At 46.4% G+C, this 20,028-nt stretch overlaps 1 protein-coding gene across 3 annotated transcripts in view; it reads left to right on the top strand.

Moving 5' to 3' along the window:
• Window positions 1-549: 549 nt before the first annotated feature.
• tiparp (TCDD-inducible poly(ADP-ribose) polymerase) overlaps window positions 550-20,028 on the top strand; it is a 29,103-nt gene continuing 9,624 nt past the window's right edge. Inside the window, exons 1-4 of one of the 3 annotated variants that reach the window (XM_063004305.1) lie at window positions 550-752; window positions 3,674-4,483; window positions 18,362-18,578; window positions 19,495-19,682. In XM_063004305.1, the coding sequence (XP_062860375.1) occupies window positions 3,687-4,483; window positions 18,362-18,578; window positions 19,495-19,682 (1,202 nt within the window). In that variant the 5' untranslated portion in view covers window positions 550-752; window positions 3,674-3,686. Of the gene's footprint in view, window positions 753-3,565; window positions 4,484-18,361; window positions 18,579-19,494; window positions 19,683-20,028 lie in introns of those variants that run through there. The other 2 variants (XM_063004306.1, XM_063004304.1) reach the window with 2 other exon arrangements.

Below are 20,028 nucleotides of genomic sequence, written 5' to 3'. Positions count from 1 at the left end.
CCATCACCTCATAGCAAGAAGGTCCTGTGTTCGGTTTCCTGGTGTCTGTGTGGGTTTCCAAAGATGTGCAAGTGAGGTGAACTGGAAGTACAAAATTTTTCGTGTCTGACACTAAAGACTTACATTTACAGCAGACGCTTATATCCAAAGTGACTTACACAATGAGCTGAACATGATGAGCAATTGAGCGTTAAGGGCCTTGCTCAGGGACCCAACAGTGACAACTTGGTGGTGGCGGGGCTTGAACCGGCAACCTTCAGTGTACTAGTCCAGTACCTTAACCACTGAGCTATCACTGCAAAGACTTAAACTGATAAACCTCATGTACAGAGTAAGTGCGTAAAACATGACGTTAAATCCTAATAAATAAACACATTATTATTAGGCGGTGATGCATCAACTGGGAATCGGCTCAGTGTTCTGAAATGATTCGAGTCGCTAAAATGAATCATTTGACCGTCACGATAACCGGTGACACTAAGCCCCGCCCCATGTGACGTCAGAGAGAGAGAGAGAGAGAGAGAGAATTCGGTAGTCACGGAGAACCGCGCTCCGGATCCTTGCGCACTAAAGGAACCGGGGAGATTATCACTTCGGAAGCGGGTCAGTCGGTACGTGTGTTTGTCGTCCTCGTCCTCTTTTTTACCGTGTCGGTGGTGCGCAGATTTGGAACCGGAGGCTCATGCTGGATCTGGAGAGGGAGTTACGCGGACGGTGCGGAGGGAGAGACCGGGGGAGCGCGTTGTTCACAGGTATGGGAACCTCGCACCCGGACGCACGGAGCGTCGTGCTGCTCACCTGGATGTTCGGGCGTAATGACGCGGTTTGTAATCGGTGGAGGATTTCAGAAATGTTACCTGGTCTGTGCTCCCCGGGACGCGACCGTGATCAGTTTGAACCCAGCAGATGCACCTCCAGCTAGACTAACTTGTTCCGATGGACAAAAGCGACTGATTCGACCTGCTGTCGACTTACGATTATTAATCTTTGCGACTTTTGTGAAATATTCGGGTTTATTTTAAAAAAAGCCATCTATAGTACATAAAATCAAAGCATTAGCACATTATCAAGAATAACTAATTAAATCTACATGCTAATCCTTATTAGGCCAAATAAAATTATAATTTAGTTTAGCGCAAATGTTTTGGGTTTTTCTACCTTTCTTTCCCTGAACCTAGTGTTTTTGGGGGAAGAAAACCCAAAACCTTCCACCTAATACAACACAAATGTTGAGTTCCTTTGCCTTCTGTTTTTTTTTCGGCAGCAGAAAGACTTGCTTAACAAACTACAATGTATATTGTTCTTAAATCAAATCATGCAACTAATTCGACATATCAGGTTCATATTTGACTCCAGATATACTCGAATATTCGTAACGCGTCAATAAAATAACTAATGTTCCGTGGTAGTCGATAGCTACACATAAAAAAAAGCTAGCTTGTTAAATCGAACCGTGCAAAACATTGAAGTAGGCATACTGAAAACTATAACTATACTTCAAAATGCCCAACTTAACAATTAATCGTTTCGAATGTTTGGAATGTTTATACGCACGGAGACGCACGAGTGATCGTGTTCGGAACTTTTTAACTTCCCACTATTTAAATGTTGTTTAATCAGGATACCAGTACTAGTTCTAACTAGAACCTAACTTTGTAGACTAGTGCATTCGATTCGATTTTATTCGCCCTGTTGAATTGGTTTACGTGTCCTGCATTAGAACACAAGGGTCGGGTTATAAACTCTGGAGTTTTGTAGTTAATAGAAAGGCCAAAATTCTCTGCCACATTACATTAGTAACCACTGCTGACTACAGTTAAACGATTAATCGCACCACCTAAAACTCCAGACCTGTGTGTGTGTTGAGCACACGGTTTTGTTCGGGTGTTTCCTGATTGTGCGCTGTAATGCGCTCGCGATTTTAATGTGATTAAATGTTTGGGTGTTTAATAAACGTATTCGGTCGTACTCGAGTCGTGGGCAGACGCGCACACACACACGCTCTGGTTGTGTGTGTGCCTGTCTGGGCTGTATGTATGGATGGATGGTTGGTAGGTTGTTTGGAGAACTCGCTGTGCGCGGCGCGCTGGGTGGAAGCGGAAGGTTACGTGCGGAACGGCGCACCGCTGCACGTAGGCAGAGCCAGAGAGATGTGAATCAGAGCGGCTAACAGATTCATTCTCCCCCTGAGAATAGAACTTACACTGCCCTGATTGTATCACCAAACCCCGTTTCATTACACAATCCACTTACTGACTTACTTTGAGGGAGGGAATAAAGACTGACTGGGGCGTTTTTTAGGCCCTGTCCCAAACCGCACAGTGTCTGGTGCACAGAGAGAAACCAGGAACTCCTGAGGTGTTTAATAGATAGATAGATGGATAGTTAGTTAGTTAGATCATTTAATTGATCTCAGAGGGAAATTCGTGTGTTACAGCAGCACTGTAGAAAAAAGACAGAAGCAAAACCCAACATAATTACAGACGTTAAAGAATAAACAGTGAAACGTGCCTTAATTTGCATAAAGTAATAATGCAATAAAACGTCAAATTAGAATTGAAAAACACTGTACAGTCAGTAGCCTAAGTATTATGCAAGTGCCAGTGTGAAGATGCACCAGAATATAACAATTATAATAATAATAATAATTATAAAGTGGCTGTGAATTGTAGTATTACACGTGCCATACGTGTGCAAAGGTGACAGTGCATAGTGCTAAAGGAAAGGTATACAGTGCTGTGAATAATATTCGTTTCCTTCCCAATTTGATCTATTTTTGCATATTTATCACACTTATATATTTACATATTTATCTAGACCTGTGTGTAAAAGTAATCGCCCCCTTTTAACCAATTTGTTTTACCAAATTCAACTGATAATTGGGTTCAATTTCACACACAAATTAAGAAAACAGTGGAGGAACAGTGGTGAACCTTAGAATAGAGGTCGGTCTACCAAATTTTTACCAAGAACATATAGACGACCACAAATAACCTTTAGGAACATCTTAAGAACTGCAGGCCTCAGTTTAGGACAATGTAAAATGTACATGAGTGCACAATTGTAAAGACGCAGGGCAAAAATGTACACGGAAAAATTATTTTGCTGACTATGACAAATAAGAGTGTTCTGTTCTTGTTCTGTTCTGTTCTACTCGGTTCTGTTCTGCTCTGTTCTGTTCTATTTTGTTCTGTTCTATTCTGTTCTACTATGTTCTGTTGTATTCTATTTTGTTATTTTCTGTTGTGTTGTGTTCTGTTCTATCCTGTTCTTTTCTGTTAGATTCTGTTCTATTCTATTCTGTTTTATTCTATTCTGTTGTGTTCTGTTAGATTCTGTTCTGTTAGATTCTGTTCTGTTTTATTCTATTCTGTTGTGTTGTGTTCTGTCCTATCCTGTTCTGTTCTATTCTGTTTTATTCTATTCTGTTGTGTTCTGTTCTATTCTGTTCTGTCCTATCCTGTTCTGTTCTTTTCTGTTCTGATATTTATAGCTTTCTGTTTCAGTTTGATTGCAACACTCGCCCTCCCTCTCATTTACAGTCTTTCCTTTCGCGTGAAAGGATCCAGTCGCATTTCTGACTCAGCGTGACCTAAAGTCCCGATCACACTTGCTTAAACTGCGTGACTAATCGTGGACCTTTATAAATCGTCATGTTTTCTTTTTCTTTCAGGATCTGGAGAGCCATGGAGAACAGTTTGTGCTTGATGCCAGACGCAGAGGACACCGGAGCTAAAGTGCTGGAGAGCCTGGACATGACGGAGCAGGATTTTACTGAGCGCCGGCTCGGACTGGTGGACAAGATCCCATTAGTGAAACCTTATTTCAAGAAGAAGCACACGCAGAGAAAACTGGATGCTAAGTGCTTACGGTCTCTGGAGGACCCTATTTTAAGTACGATACTCAGTTCGGATGATTTGGTAGCTGGAGATGGTGTGTTTGTGCCGAGGAATCCAGCGCCGGCTGCTGGGCAGCAGAGTCTCATGTGTGTCGCCGCAGTGGCTGTGGAGGCGCAGACCAATGTGGGCGCTGATGAGCTTGCGGGAAACGAGCAAAAAGCAGCACAAGTAACCAGCGATTCCTCGGCGAACGACACAGCCATGGTGGTCGCAGTGCCACAGGTGGCACGCGAGACGGACAAGACGGGTGGCACCTATGCCACGGAGTCATCGCAGGGTTCGGACTTGAACGGTGAGCTTTTCCGGGACAAGAGTGACGAGGCCTCGTTGGATCTAGTGTTCGAGCTGCTGATGCAGCTGCAGTATCACACGCGTCCAGACGACATGCCCATCTGCGTGGATTTTTTGGGTGGTACGTGTATATACGGCTGCGACTGCGTGCGGCATCACACCGCACTCCCGTATCACTGGCAGATACGGCGTGCGGACACACGGGTGTGGCAGAGCGTGGCGGAGGACGCCCAGGAACAGCTGGAAAGACTCTACTGCAACCCGGACTTCCATCAAGTCCGACTCAGATACATGTAAGTGCTTTACATTCTTATGTTCCAAATCACATACTATTGTGCCTTCCAGAAAGAACAGTGGGTCAGAAATACTAGTGTAAATTTGCGCCCTGTTCTATGTTTGTCGCCCGTTTTTACAAAGTAATTTTTTAGGGAAGTTCTAACCTAGCGGATAAGGTACAGGACTATTAATCGAAAGGGTTGTCAAGTTGTCATTGTTGGGCCCTTGAGCGAGGCTCTTAACCCACAATTGCTTAGACAATATACTGTCACAGTTCACAGATCACTTTGGATAAAAGCTTCTGCTAAATGACGAAAATCTAAATGTAAAGTAGTGCTAAAATAATATACTATAGTAACTTCTAGTTTTTGTGCCTAAATAAATAGGGCTAGTTTGACCATAAACTTAAAGTACATGGAACATCTGTCTCTTGCCAAGGTCTAGGGGTAAAAAACACTCAAATTCACTGTATTCTGAGTAAAAGTGTGTCTTTTTGTTTACGTTATTTAAGACCCATCTTGCTGGAACGTAGGTGACACTGTCCATGTTCAAACCAGGCAAACCTTAGCCTAGTGGTTAAGGTACCGGACTAGTAACCAGAAGGTTGCTGGTTCAAGCCCCACCACTACCAGGTTGCTGCTGTTGGGCCCTTGAGCAAGGCCCTTAACCCTCAATTGCTCAGACTGTATACTCCCACAGTACTGTAAGTCGCATTGGATAAAGGAGTCTGCTAAATGATGTAAATGTAAGTTTTTGCACAGCAGCCTCTAAGCCCAGCTACACAAAGCTTGCTTGACTGTGGACAGTCACCCATGTTTCCTTACACAGGAGGTCTGTGTGAAAACCTAGCGATCTCTGTACATAGCTCATGAGATGAGGGCATGTCTAAATTCTTAAGACACATTAAAATGCTCCACTGAGGCGCCTTAATTCTGAGTGATAATCTGATTGAATAATTAAGGAGCGTCCGAGGCTACGTTAGCCGTGAAGGCAAACTTTTCTCACAAAAATTACTAATAAAGTGGACGCAAGCGGAGTTTTTTTATTTTAAATATAAGTAATTCTCATGAATTAAGTGTCATTTATTTGTAATGTTTGGTGTCTGAGACAGTTTAACCGTTTTCGGTACACGAAGGGACGTTAGCCGGAATGCTAACGGGTTGTGCTACATCAGCCCATTGGTTTGAATGGCCTGAGGCTAACTGTGTTAGCTTAGCAGGCTAAAACGGCAGCGGTGGGCAGCGTCTCAATAACAGTTGTAAAGTTCGCTGCTTGTTCGAACCCGCCCTACTGAGGCAGCTCACTCAGTTTTGGGACAGATTCTGGGTTTGTAAGGTTAAAAAAGACACACAAGCTGTTAATTTTCTGTAATAAATCATCAATTATACAAAAATTTATGATCTAAAATCTGCTAAAATGTGGGTGAATCTGTACACAGTCAAGCAGGCTTGGATTCAAATGGCAGATTTTCATTTCCAAGGAAGGTTGACAGTTCAACTGCTTATGGCTGCAAATTTCATTGAAATGAACACACACACACACACCTGATAAGGGTTGGACTGTTGGGAAGGCGAGGCTGGAGTTTGTTTGTGTCCATGTTTGCATGAGGTGTGTGTGTGTGTGTTTTGACCGTTTCCCTTGGCAGGTTCTTTACTGGTCACTCTGACATGTAGGAATGCTGTCACAGCGAAACCAAAATCACACACACACACACACTGAGCGTGCCTGGTTCAGGGAAGGAAGGTTAGATGGCCTGACAGAGAGAAGCTCACATGCACACATGCACAGTAATTCAGTCATGCATCGCTCTGTGTGTGTGTGCAAGTGTGTATGAGTGTGTGCGTGTGTGTGTGTGTGGCAGTGACACTGAGATAAATGCTTCTTCCACACGCACACGTACACACATACGCACACACACACGCACGCATTCAGCTCATGCAAATAGTGCCTCGGTGTAGGAGGCCGCGTACATGCCACAATCACGCGCTCACACACACACACACACACACACACACACACACACACACACACACAGAGAGAGGTTACTGAGTTTATCAACAGCTTCATCAAGGCCTTTTCTCTTCACACAGGGGTGTACGTGGGTGATCAGATACACAGTTTGTGAAGGGATCGTTCGGTTCTGTAAACGTCCACAACAAACTGGTAAAATAAAAAAAGTAAAATAAAAATCTAATGTATTTATTGTTTGGTACAGTAGATCAGTATGTATGTGAATGTAGAATTCACACAAAATGCATTCTGTTGTTTACTAACAGGAACAGAATTTCATTCTAACCAGCTGATTACTTCTATATTGACAGATTGATTGATTACTTAATTAATTACAGATTAATTGATTGGTTACAGCAGCAAAACCTACCAAACATACCTATAATTATTAATGTTGAATAAAATACAATAAAGATAGACTTATAATACATATTAATTTGCGTAAAGTATTTAAATATTAATTTATTTATTCATTCACTGGTTGTTTTACCACAATTTATCCTGGTCAGGGTTGCAGTGGGTCTGATTCACTGGAAGAAAGGCAGGAAATACCCTGGATAGGTCGCCAGTCCATCACAGGGCACACACACAAACTTTGGACTGTGGGAGAAAACCGGAACACCCGGAGGAAACCCACACAGACACCAGGAGAACATGCAAACTCCACACAGAAAGGAACCCCAGGACAATCCAGTATCAAAACAATAGAATTAAAAATTAGAATAAAAAATGCGAGTTGGTTCTTTAACACTTTGTCTATATTTATATACGTCTATAATGTATATAAATATACCTTATCATAGTCTGTAATATATATAACATATATTTATATATGTTTACGTCTATAACACAAGCTCTTGTTCAAGCTCTCGTGAACGCTAACGTACAGCTGGAGGAGTATTTAAACGAAAGGACGTTCGGTCCTGGGAGAGTTCGGCCCTTTTTTAGCATGACACAGCTCCTATTGAACATCCCGGATGGTTTGTGATGGAAATGCGCCCACATGACGGGCGGCCGTTGATTCCTCCAGTGGACCGTTGGCTCCATTCTCTGAGAAATGCTGCACTAATGACCCTTGGCTGGTCGCCTCATTTGAAGTACGTGCTAAGTGTTTAATCTGCGCCCCCCGCCGTGGATGTGTGGGTGTGTTGTGGAGCCCTGGGGGAGGGCGCCGGGAGATAAGTTCTGCTTTGTTTGTGGGCATGTTTGCCGTTGCCAGCTGGGGGTGTGTGGGAGTGTGGGAGTGTGTTTGCTGCCCTGGATCCAAGTGGTGAGTCCTGCTGATAGTTCCAGGAAAGGATTTTACAGTTGGTGCTTTAATGGACGCGTGAGTGTGTTTATGTGTTCACGGCCGAGCAGGTTATCACACGCCCTGTATACTAGCTCGCAGGCACACAGAGTGAAGAATTATTATTATTTTATTTCCTTATTTTCCTTAGTGTATCCCAGCTTGTTTGGAAGCCGGGGTCAAAGCGCAGGGTCAGCCGTTGTACGGCGCCCCTGGAGCAGAGAGGGTTAAGGGCCTTGCTCAAGGGCCCAACAGTGTCTGCATAGCATATTTGGGATTCAAACTCTCAACCTTTCAATTGATAGTGCAAAGCTCTACCCACTAGGCTACCTGGGATTCTCGGATTCCGTTAAATTCGAGCGAGACGTTTCGGCGTGTATCCCGTGACCCTGACGTCTCCGTTTACGAGTGCACGCCTGACTGCGAGGGCGTCGACCTTTAACTCTGTCGGTTTGCTTTCCGTGAGAATGGCGAGCACTGTCTCTCTCTCCAAACGCTGAGGGTGATGAGGGCACAGTGACATGAAACCGAGCATTTCTGTGTGTGTGTGTGTGTGTGTGTGTGCTCATTAGCATGTGTGCGTGCTCATTAGCATGTGTGCGTGCTTGAGAACTAGCGCTGAGAGGAGCTAGCGTGATAGCTAACAAAGGTGAGGTCATCTTAAACACAGCGTCCGCACACAGTCTCGCACTCGCCCCCCCCCTTCCCAAAAACAATGTCCCGTTCTCAGTAAAAAGAACACCCGGCCCGAATGGAATGTGGTGTTTGTGTCCACGTCTTTAAGAACAGAAGACAAACAGTAGATCTGCAGGACACCCTGTAGGACACACATTGGACACTCTGTCCGTCCCGTGTGTGGTTGCCCGGAGCAGAGCTCGTCCCGTTCGTCGTCTTTTATTTTTTCCGGAGCGGCTCGTTCTGTCTGTCCTTGTTCAGAGGAAGTGAGAGAACTCTCCAGCCCGGGATCAAAACAAAAATAAGAAGCTGGAAGCGTCAGACGTGGCTCCTTCTTTTTATATTATAATTATTATATCATTACAGCTTTAGCCAGCTTAATCACGGCCATGATTTTGGGCTTTGCCGATTATTAGGGAGACTTTTGAGTCCTGTGGTTTTGTAAGGTACCCAGCAGCAGTCTTATAAAATGCTGGCCATTTAGCAGGAGAGTCTGTCATGTTTTTATTTGTTAGCAGTGACAAACAGCATCTTTGTCCCAGAACACAGAGAGGTCTAAGAGGAAAAAAAGGGCTGAGAATCGTTGTCCTGTTTTACCACCTCTTTATCCTGGTCAGGGTCACGGTGGGTACAATTTAGTGGGCGAAATTCATGAACCACCAGGGCAAACACACACACTGCTTGTTGGACTGTGGGAGGAAACTGGAGCTCCCAGAGGAAACCCACACAGACATGGGGAGAACATGCAAACTCCACACAGAAAGGACCCGGATCACTCCACCTGGGAGTCGAACCCGGGACCTTCTTGCTGTGAGGCGACGGTGCTACCCACCGAGCTACAGTGCCGCCCCGAAATTCATGAACCACCAGGGCAAACACACACACTGCATGTTGGACTGTGGGAGGAAACCCACACAGACACGGGGAGAACATGCAAACTTTATACAGACAGGATACAGAAAGGGAATCGAACCCAGGACCTTCTTGCTGTGAGGCGACAGTGCTACCCACCGAGCCACCGTGCCACCTCCTATACTGTTCTACTCCATGAATTAGGTAGGATGTAAACTTGTATGTTTTTTTCACTGCAGTTGTCTGAGCTTGTTTGTGCATGTCGGCGCCCCATCAGAGCAAATGAATAATAACAGGAATTGATATGTTATATAATGTTTATAAAAAATAACTGAATAATATTTATAATCTCTGGATTTCAGGTATCACGATATTTCTTTGACTTCACTGCGACTCTACTCATGCGTGGATGCATGGGCGCTCGGTTGCGTGCGTTCCTGTTTAGTCGTCGCTCAGGCGCTGCGCTGTACCTGGGTGTGAGTGGTGCAGGCATGCGGGCACCTCGGCCTCTGGGTCCGTGAGAAAGTTTGCAGGAAGTTGTCGTATGAAAGTGTGTTGAACCAGATGAAACGGGGCGAGAGGGTAAATACTGTACAGGAAAACGACACGGCGTTCTGTCCTCGCTCTGATCGAGTGCGTTAGCTCAGACCGCAGACCGCGGCGGGACCCGAGCTACTGTGTACGACAGGACGTCTGTGTGGGGCTACAGAGGAACCGGGGCGTGAGTTACTGAGCCGGTCTCTCGCTGGTTGCCTTTGCTAGGTCTGGTTTGTTTTGGGGCATTTTGGTGGCGCACGGGATATTCCGGGATTCCAATCATTTACTGAGCAGTTAGAACAGGACTACTGGGACTCACTTTCTCCAGAGGTACAGGTATCCATCCATTGTTGCTGTCCTCCTCTTCCTCATTTACCTTTAATTCTTTGAAGTGTAAATGCCTTCCCGAATGAAAACCAGCGTGCCAGTCGGTCACTGAAAGCTGCATTTACTTAAATCCCTACATTTTAACTTGATTCAGTGTACAAGCTGTGTGTGTGTGTGTGTGTGTGTGTGTGTGACACTTGCTGAGTCACTGCACCGGCTGCCAGGTACGGATCACGGTCACCGTGGCACTGAGACGAGGACCGCCCGCTGATTCGGGGCGAAGCGACTCAGCCAAGTCCCTCGCCCGACTGCCTCCTCACCCCCCTCTTAATAACGCTCGCCCACGTGTCTAATATTAAACCAACTATAAACCGAGCGCTTTAATTCGGAAACGTCATCGCTTCTTACCTCAGCGGGCCTTTACAGGGTGGTTGCTATGGTTACGCATCAAAAGCTTGATAGTGATTGGTTCAGGTGAAGACTTCAAAGCTTTTTATAGGTTTGCGTGTAGGATTGATGTCGGTGAATATATTGATTCATCATTGATTCATTCAGTCTGTTTTACCACCGCTTTATCCTGGTCAGGGTCGCGGTGGGGAAGGGTTGCCACAACACACACACACACACGGCAATTTGGTATCTCCATTTAACCTGGCTGCATGTCTTTGTACTGTGGATGGAAACACACACAGACACATGGAGAACATGCCAACTTCACACAGAATTTTCATTGATTCATTCACACTCCATTTTATCAACGCTTTATCCTGGTCAGGGGCGTGGTGAGGCTGAGCCATTGGGCGAAAGGCAGGAAACACCCTGAATAGGTTGCCACAACACACACACACACACAGGGCAATTTGGTATCTCCAGATAACCTGACTGAATGTCTTTGGACTGTAGGAGGAAACCCACACAGACACAGGGAGAACATGCCAACTCCTCACAGCACAACCAGGGAATCGAACCCAGAACCTTCTGTCTGTGAGATGACAGTGCTACCTACGGTACCATCGTTCATAGAGTAATGAATATAAAACACTTGAGTTTTATAGGATCATTATGGGATGGTTTTACCGCCGGTTTATCCTGGTCAGGGTCACGGTGGGTCACTAAGAAACACAGAAATACCCCCCGGACTGGATGGGGATTTATTGCAGGGTCTCAGGGTCGCCCCCGACCTGCCGATAGCACCGCAAACGGAAAATCGTCCTGTCGGCGCGTTCGCTCTGGTGGAGAACGCCGTCACGGCCAACTGGAAACGGACAATAGCACATTGAGTACGACATGCGTCCGGTGGGGTATGACAGAGGGGGTAACATGAGCTCTAGTGTGTGTGTGTGTGTGTGTGTGTGTGTGTGTGTGTGTGTTGTGAAACGAAAGCCGCTTGGCTCCGGTTCTCAGCTGCTGAGGCAAGCGTGGAGTATCGACTCGATAAACAAATGGCAGAGCAACTGTGTGTGTGTGTGTGTGTGTGTGTGTGAGTGTGTGGGTGGGTGTGTGTGTGTGTGTGTGTGGGTGGGTGGGTGTGTGAGTGTGTGTGTGTGTGTGTGTGTGAGTGTGTGGGTGGGTGTGTGTGTGTGTGTGAGTGTGTGGGTGGGTGTGTGTGTCGTGCGGTCATTCCGGTGGAGTGGGCCACCCTGTTCTCCTTTATCCCATAATCCTTTGCACTGTGTTCCGTCTCCTCGCACAGGGTGTCAGGAAGAGGGAGTGAAGAACAAAAGCAGCGGTACAGCGCGAGAGGAACACTCTCTTCTGAGGCGGGGCGCTCTGTTCTCTCCTCTCGCGTCCTGTGAATCCCTTCACTCCTCGTTCTCTTGTTTATTTCGTCTGCTCGGGGACCTTCAGTTTGTCCTGGTTGCTGCGGTTTATTCGACGTCCCGTTTGAGATCATTAATGAAGTTCTCAGCTTGAGATACGGGCGGCACGGTGGGTAAGAACATCTGGGTTTGAATCCCCGTGTCTGTGTGGGTTTCCTCCGGGTGCTCCGGTTTCCTCCTACAGTACAAAAACATGCAGTCAGGTTAACTGGAGCTACTAACTAGGGGCAAGTGTAGCCTAGTGGTTAAGGAACTGGGCTGGCAATTAAAAGGTCGCTGGTTCAAGCCCCATCTGTATACTGTCACAGTACTGTAAGTCACTTTGGATAAAAGCGTCTGCTAAATGTAAACATGCGCAATGTTTGGAACAAACACAAGAGATAAAGCTTCGAATCCCAGTTCTGCCATTCAGCCACTGTTGGGCCCTTGAGCAAGGCCCCTAACCCTGTCTGCTCCAGGTGCGCCGTACAATAACTGACCCTGCGATCTACTACAAGAGATCTTGAGGTGTGATTGTGTCGGGACAGAACGACAGCGGTTAAGGTACTGAACTAGTGATCACAAGGTTACAGGTTCAAGCCCTGTTGGGCCCTTGAGCGAGGCCCTTAACCCTCAGTTGCTTAGACTGTATACTCTTACAGTACTGTATGTCACTTTGGATAAAAGCGTCCGCTAAATGCCGAAGATGTAAATATACTAAATGGCCGTAGGTTTGAATCTGTGCCCTGTGATGGACTGGCGACCTGTCTGGCATGCTTCCTGCCTTTTGTCTGATAATTCGTACCCACAGCGACCCTGACCAGGATAAATCAGTGGTAAACAAGACAATGAATGAATAAATGAATAAGATAACTGGTTACTGTCTGATTTAGGGTGTTTATACACTTTTGTTTTTGGCCCCTGAATCTCAGCTCTAGGTGCCCCTTAGTGGGCACGACCGGCCACTAGTGTGCTGTGTGAGTGGGAAAAGACCGGACTAAAAAGTGGGCGGGGTCTTGGACGCCGTGTAAGGACTCTGATTAGTAGCCCGAGGCCTCACGCCGAAGTACGGGGGGATAAGAAGGGGTCAGTGGAGCTTGCACTCGTCTGAGGGAGGGCGTGTCAGAGGAACTGGATACGACTAAACACGATAATGAAAATACACAGATATTACAGCTCGTCCTAATGTTATTACTGTTGTTATTATATGATAATAAGCTGAATTCCACTCTTATACTGGGACACGGCACATAGTGTTCACGTGTACGGGTTTTTACGGTGTAGTCCGACTCCATTCTGATGAATCACAGCTTCCAGAACAGACGAGGTGCACTTGTCCGTGCCGGTCTCAGTGCAGGTCCCAAGCCCGGTTAAAAAAAATAGAAATGTTGCAGCATCAGGACGGGCGTCCGGTGTATGTGGTCCCACGGTGGCGACCCCTGAATACAGGAGCAGCCACAGGGAAAGGAAATGCTACCAGACTACCAGAGTACAACTAACCAGTATTAACCAGCATAACCAGCTTGGATCAGAATAGAATTGATGCTGGTACGAGCTGCACCGTACTGCAGGAGTGTTTGTGCTCGCTGTACGTGTGATGCGTGTGACTAAAAGCTGATGTCATTGTTAATGGAGCCTTCTAATTCCAGTCTGCGTGACCGTGTGTGTGTGTGTGTGTGTGTGTGTGTGTGTGTTTGGAAGACATCCTCTTTTCTCGACTGCGCGAGCACCTGTGTTTCCGAAATCTAACGCTGCAGTTTCAGCGCTGCTGCTTTATGCAGATTTGTTTCTATTTATTAAGAATTACAAAAACAAACTCCATCCCGTGTGTGTCCTCTTTGTTCGCTCGTGCTCGGTGGGTTAGTGGGATGTGACGGGCATTATAAATGATATTTGCATGTCACCTGTGTGTTTGTGTACGCTCGCTGCAGTAGGGGGGTGTTTGGGTGATTTGAATGTTCCAAAATCCAAAGCAAATGAGCCGTGAGTGGACCCTGGTCGTGGACCCGAGTGTTCAGACCGAACGTGGAAAACAAGCTCATTATAAAAACTGAGACATAAAATACCAATAATTTAATATTGTAGCTTGTTTAGGACACCGGCACAGGTTCGATGTTTTTGGGGACAGAGAGACGGAGGAGAGATTAAGACTGAGCATGTGCAGAAGAGGGATGAAAGTTCGCCGTAGTGCTGTCGCCTCACAGCAAGAAGGTCCTGGAGTTTGCATGTTCTCCTCGTATCTGTGCAGGTTTCCTACCACAGTCCAAAGACTAGGTTAATTGGAATTAATTCATTAATACTAGGGTGGCACGGTGTCTCGTGGGTAGCCCGGTCACCTCACAGCAAGAAGGTCCTGGGTTCGATCCCCAGGCGGGGCGGTCCGGGTCCTTTCTGTGTGAAGTTTGCATGTTCTCCCCGTGTCTGCGTGGGTTTTCTCTGGGAGCTCCAGTTTCCTCCCACAGTCCAAAAACATGCCCTGCGATGGACTGGTGCCCCGTCCAGCAGCACCAGCAGCACCCATCCCCCCCCCACGACTCTAAGTGGATAAGCGGTTACGAAAGTGAAAAATAAATGTGCAATAAAACCAGAGACTGCCACACATCCATGAAACATTTATCTCTGCCTGTCTCTCTCTCTCTCTCTCTCTATCTGTCTGTCTGTCTCTCTCTCCCTGTCTCTCTCTCTATCTGTCTGTCTCTCTCTCCCTGTCTCTCTCTCTATCTGTCTGTCTCTCTCTCTGTCTCTCTCTCTCTCGGGCGTTTGTTTACGTGCCTCTAAAATGCCTCGTTTTTAGCCGGCGCTCCTCTCCAGATCAGATCGGGCCGCTCACTCGACGCCGCGTCAGAAGTGCGAGAGATAAAGACAGACCGCCGTTCGGTTTCGGACTGTTATTTGTTCGAGCCCCTCTCTGCATTTTCTCACACTTATCGTACCATCTCTCCTCCGCTTCACCTGCTGTTCACGGGCTCGGCGGTTCACACTGCTGCCAACCGATGCGGCATGTGAAACCAGCGTCTGGCGGAAGTGAAGTGAAGCTTCACCGGTTGCATGTTTGGCGATTGATTGATGATGGCTAGGATGTGGGCGCTCTGAATATGTAATACTGACGCAGTTCTGACGTTCTCACAGTCGCCAGGCGACTCTCAGGATGGCGAGGGTACCTTGGACTTCATGTTTATGTGAGGGTGAAGTGGCATTTTTAGGCTCTTGCCAAGTTATAAGAACCATCATGACGTGGTGTGAGCAGCAAACATGACCCTGAATATCAGCCTGCAGTGCCCACAGTAAGATGCCTAGGTCAGAAACCTTGGCATGAATTTGGTGGTCAGGCCTCAAACCAATGACTGACCGAAGTAAAGCGTATCGAGAGGCTAGAACCCAGGTACAGAATCTGCAGCAAATCAAACCAACGTCCCAAAAGAAGTGAATTGAGGCTTTCTAATGCTCATGCTTTCCTTCTCAGCTCTGGTTACAGGAACAGTTGTCTTTTTGTCAAGGTTGAAAAGAAAACCCAAACAAATACTAAAATCGCTCTGAGGCTTAGCACTGGTTAACGTCTGTGTGAATTTTGTTTTGGGGTGAAACAGGGACCCAAAAGTGGTACAAAACATTTCTGGGGATTTGCATTGATCTGGCAACTCTAGCAAGAGCTGTATTTAGTGTAAATAAGCTTCTCTGAACTGGGAGAATGACCGTTTTCCAGTAAGGATGTCGACTTTTAGAGTAAAAAAACACACACACACATTTTTAATTGTTTATTAAAGATTATTAAAGTGTTTATTAAAGATTAATCTTAAGCAGTTGAATATTTTTTTGTTCGGCCTGTTTCGGATCTCTCGTCTTTATTTTTGACGCCGGAGGTCATTTGGATCACATTTTATTATATTTGTTTTAATATTTTGACCGCCTCTGGTCAGCAGAGCTCCTGGCTCGACTCTACTGTTTGGCTGTAGTGTAAGAGACGCCTGTCAGTGATTGTATACCGGAGTGATCCTGTTAGCATTTGTTGAGCTGAACGAGTATGAACGTCAGGACAGGCTGCTATGTTTAGTCTAATTCGTCTGTGTGTGTGTGTGTGTGTGTGTGTGTGTGTGTGTGTGTGTTTGTACGTGCCTGACCTGACATCATTAATCAACAAGTCTGTATTTTAATGTGTACTGGAATTACTGGAGTCAAACCAGTTAGTCCAGGGTTCATTACAAAAAGACATCTATACGTGCACGTCCGTTTTTTGATCCTAAATATTTTGGCAATATATCTGGCAACCCGACCAACAGGCGCAAGCTGAAATATTCAGGAAAAAAACCACCGATTTAACACATGGAGCACAAAATGTGGACACTTCAGTACGTTCTTTAAGGTTGTATTGATGGTATTGCAGTATCCTTGCACCCCACATACCCCCTGCTTACATATTTAGGGGTTGCCAGATTGGATCATTCCAGTCCGCACACCTGACACAACCTGTTGTATTCTATCTGGGCTTGGAAAGGCGCTCACAGTGGCTTGGTACGTCTGTGTAGACGCCCGACCGGCCGTAAGCAGATAGTGGGATGGTGTATTTTATCGCAATGCCACTCCAGCACCCTGGTATGCAGTTGTAGCTTAGTGGTTAAGGTACTGGACTAGTAACTGAAGGTTACAGGAGGTAACTGGTTCAAGCTTCACAACTGCCAGGTTGCCAGTGGCTGTGGGCCCTTGAGCAAGGCCCTTAACCCTCAATTGCTCAGACTGTAGGAAGTCGATTGGATAAAGGCGTCTGCTAAATGCCGAGAATATAAATAATGGAAGCCATCAGTCTATCTCAAGTCTACAGATAATAACCATGTTGTATTTAAGGTGTTGGAATAATAATACAATAAAATAATATCAGTATATTATGTGTGTGTGTGTGTGTGTGTGTGTGAAACATGCAGCATTCAGGTGCCAGTGAAACATGTTTCATATTTAACCACCGGCGGCACTTTTATAAATTTTTCGACTATTTTTTATTTATTTTTCTCTCCGTCTTTTCCGTTGCTTTGTACTCCGGCCAGACTTCGACTCAGCGAGGAATTCAAACAGACGTGAATGAAGAACAGGCCGCGGCGTGTGTGTGTGAGTGTGTGTGTGTGTGTGTGCTGCTCGCTCTTCGGCGCTGGCTTTGATTGTACGGTTCTGCTCGGACGTTTGACCCCTGACCTCTAATCCTCTTTGAGAGCGAGGATGATTGATAAGGGTGTGATTGAACCAGACTGTCCAGGCCGGAACCGGGACGGAAAAATAGCGTGTGTGCGCTGGCGGGAGTGGAACTCACACTCGATGTGTGTGTGTGTGTGTGTGTGTGTGCAGACTAACACACACGGATCTGGAGCTGAATGCCAAACGAATATAAATCTATATATGTCATGTCAATCCTGAACGTATAGAGCTTTATGATCAGACAAGTTGATCAGTATTGATCTATAGTGTGTGTGTGTGTGTGTGTGTGTGTATCATCGCTGACCCTTGACGTGTGTGTGTGTGCGCTGGTGGGAGTGGAACTCACGCTCGCTGTGTGTGTGTGTCCAGACTAACACACACGGATCTGGAGCTGAACCCCAAACATATATTAAAAATATATACATCACGTATAGAGCTTTATGAACAGGCGAGTGTATCAGTATTGATCTAAAGTGTGTGTGTGTGTGTGTGTGTGTGTGTGCTGTCAGGAATGGAACTCATGCTCGGTGTGTGTGTTTGTGCAACCTAACACTAACGGATCTGGAGCTGAATCCCACATATATATAAATATATACATCATGTCGTATGTATAGAGCTTTATGAACACACGAGTGTATCAGTATTGATCTGAAGTGTGTGTGTGTGTGTGTGTGTGTGTGTGTGCAATCTAACACACACACACACACACACACACACACGGATCTGGAGCTGAACCCCAAACATATATTAATATATACATCACGTATAGAGCTTTATGAACAGGCGAGTGTATCAGTATCGATCTAAAGTGTGTGTGTGTGTGTGTGTGTGTGTGTGTGTGTGTGTGTGCTGTCAGGAATGGAACTCATGCTCGGTGTGTGTGTTTGTGCAACCTTACACTAACGGATCTGGAGCTGAATCCCACACATATATAAATATATACATCATGTCGTATGTATAGAGCTTTATGAACACACGAGTGTATCAGTATTGATCTGAAGTGTGTGTGTGTGTGTGTGTGTGTGTGCAATCTAACACACACACACACACACACACACACACGGATCTGGAGCTGAATCCCACACATATATAAATATATACCTCACGTCAGTTCTAAACGTATGGAGCTTTATGATCAGACGAGTGTATCAGTATTGCTCTGAAGTGTGTGTGTGTGTGTGTGTGTGTATCATCGCTGACCCTTGACGTCTCCGTCTTATCTGCAGGAATCGACTGTTCATGCTGGACTTCAGTACCATGCGGGTCTGTGACCTGGAGTTCGACCTGGTCAGACGCTTGTCCACGCCGTCCAGTTTCGGTGCTGGGTCTTCTAGCGCGAGCCCCGCCTCCGGTACGAACCCCGCCCCCTACTCCGCCCCCAACTACCTGACGGTGTGGAAGTATTACTGCAGGGACAGTTTCGGCTGGAGGGAGTACTCCGAGGTAAGCCAGCAGACGGCACACACTTAGATCACGTGACCAAACTTACCTGGCAGGGGCGAGACCACGATTAGGAAGGTGCTTCACCCAGGGCGTGGCTCAGCAGTGGCTGCATGGTGCCATACTGCTCTGGTCAGCTGACATGCCAATTCAACCAATTAGGCAAAGGCTCCTAAAGGGAGGCGACTTTCGACCTGTTGAACGTGGGTCTGCTCCTGTGGTCCAGCTCTGGCTTTCAGTTCCTATAGTATCAGTAGTAGCTGAGCGTTTAAGTTACTGGATTAGTAATCAGAAGGTTGCTGGTTCAAGCCTCACCACTGCCAGGCTGCCACTGTTGGGCCCTTGAGCAAGGTCCTTAACCCTCAGTTGCTTAGACAGTATACTATCACAGTACTGTAAGTCGCAGTGATGGGGCTTGAACTGGCAACCTTCTGATTACTAGTCCAGATTATTTAGCAAAATCTCTGCTGTTAAACTCATTAGAAATTAATTAGAAATAAACATTAGAAATAAATTTTCTGCTGTTAGGTATTACAAAACCAAAATGTAGTTGTTTTTGCTATCATCAATCGAGGCGCGAGGGGCAGGCAGCGTAGTCGGTCAGTGAGGGACCGTAAACAGAGAACTGACTCTAATTCAGTCCAGGATGGGCGTGATTTAGACGTCTGTGGAAGCATTTGCCGTGAGCGTGCGTTCTGTTCTCGGTTGCGTAAGCGTTCCTTCGTACAAAACAAAGCTTTTTATTTCCTATCACAAATCACTGACGGTTGCCGACGCGCTCCAGATGAAAGTGGCGGGAGGCCGAGCCGAGCCGAGCCGAGCGCCGTACGTTCCTCCTTCCTTCCTGTTTATTTTTGTGTCCTGTCCTGTGCCGATCTGTTCCTAACCCTGTCTCTGTCTCTGTCCCCCCCCCCCCAAGCCTGTGGTGCATCTGATAGAGGAGGCGAAGGAGCGTGGTCTGAAGGAGGTGCGCTTCATCACGCTGCAGAACCAGTACATCCTGAACATCCGCGAGGGCTTCCAGCAGAACGCCGTCTTCGGGTTCCGCCGGCAGATCAAGAAGCGGCCGCTGTTCATGTCGTCCGTCAGACTCTCGCCGTACCTGCAGTGAGTATCACGTTTACATTTTCAGCATTTAGCAGATGCTTTTATCCAAAGCGACTTACATGATGAGCAATTGAGGGTTAAGGGCCTTACTCAAGGGCCCAACAGTGGCAACCTGGCAGTGGTGAGGCTTGAACCGGCAACCCTCTGATTACTGGTCCAGTACCTTAACCAGTAGGCTACGGCTGCCCCTGTTTTGCATGTACGACTTACAGTACTGTGACCTTTACCCCTTTTCCACCAAAAGAACCATGGTTCTTGAACCGGTGCTGTTCAGGTTTCTCTGAACCTTGGTGTTCTGTAGAGAACCGACTCGCGTTTCTACCAGTTTTTGAGAACCAAGCAGCGT

This window comes from Trichomycterus rosablanca, chromosome 11, assembly GCF_030014385.1.
Source record: "Trichomycterus rosablanca isolate fTriRos1 chromosome 11, fTriRos1.hap1, whole genome shotgun sequence".
Lineage (NCBI taxonomy): Eukaryota > Metazoa > Chordata > Actinopteri > Siluriformes > Trichomycteridae > Trichomycterus > Trichomycterus rosablanca.
This window is presented reverse-complemented; position numbering and strand designations above follow the sequence as displayed.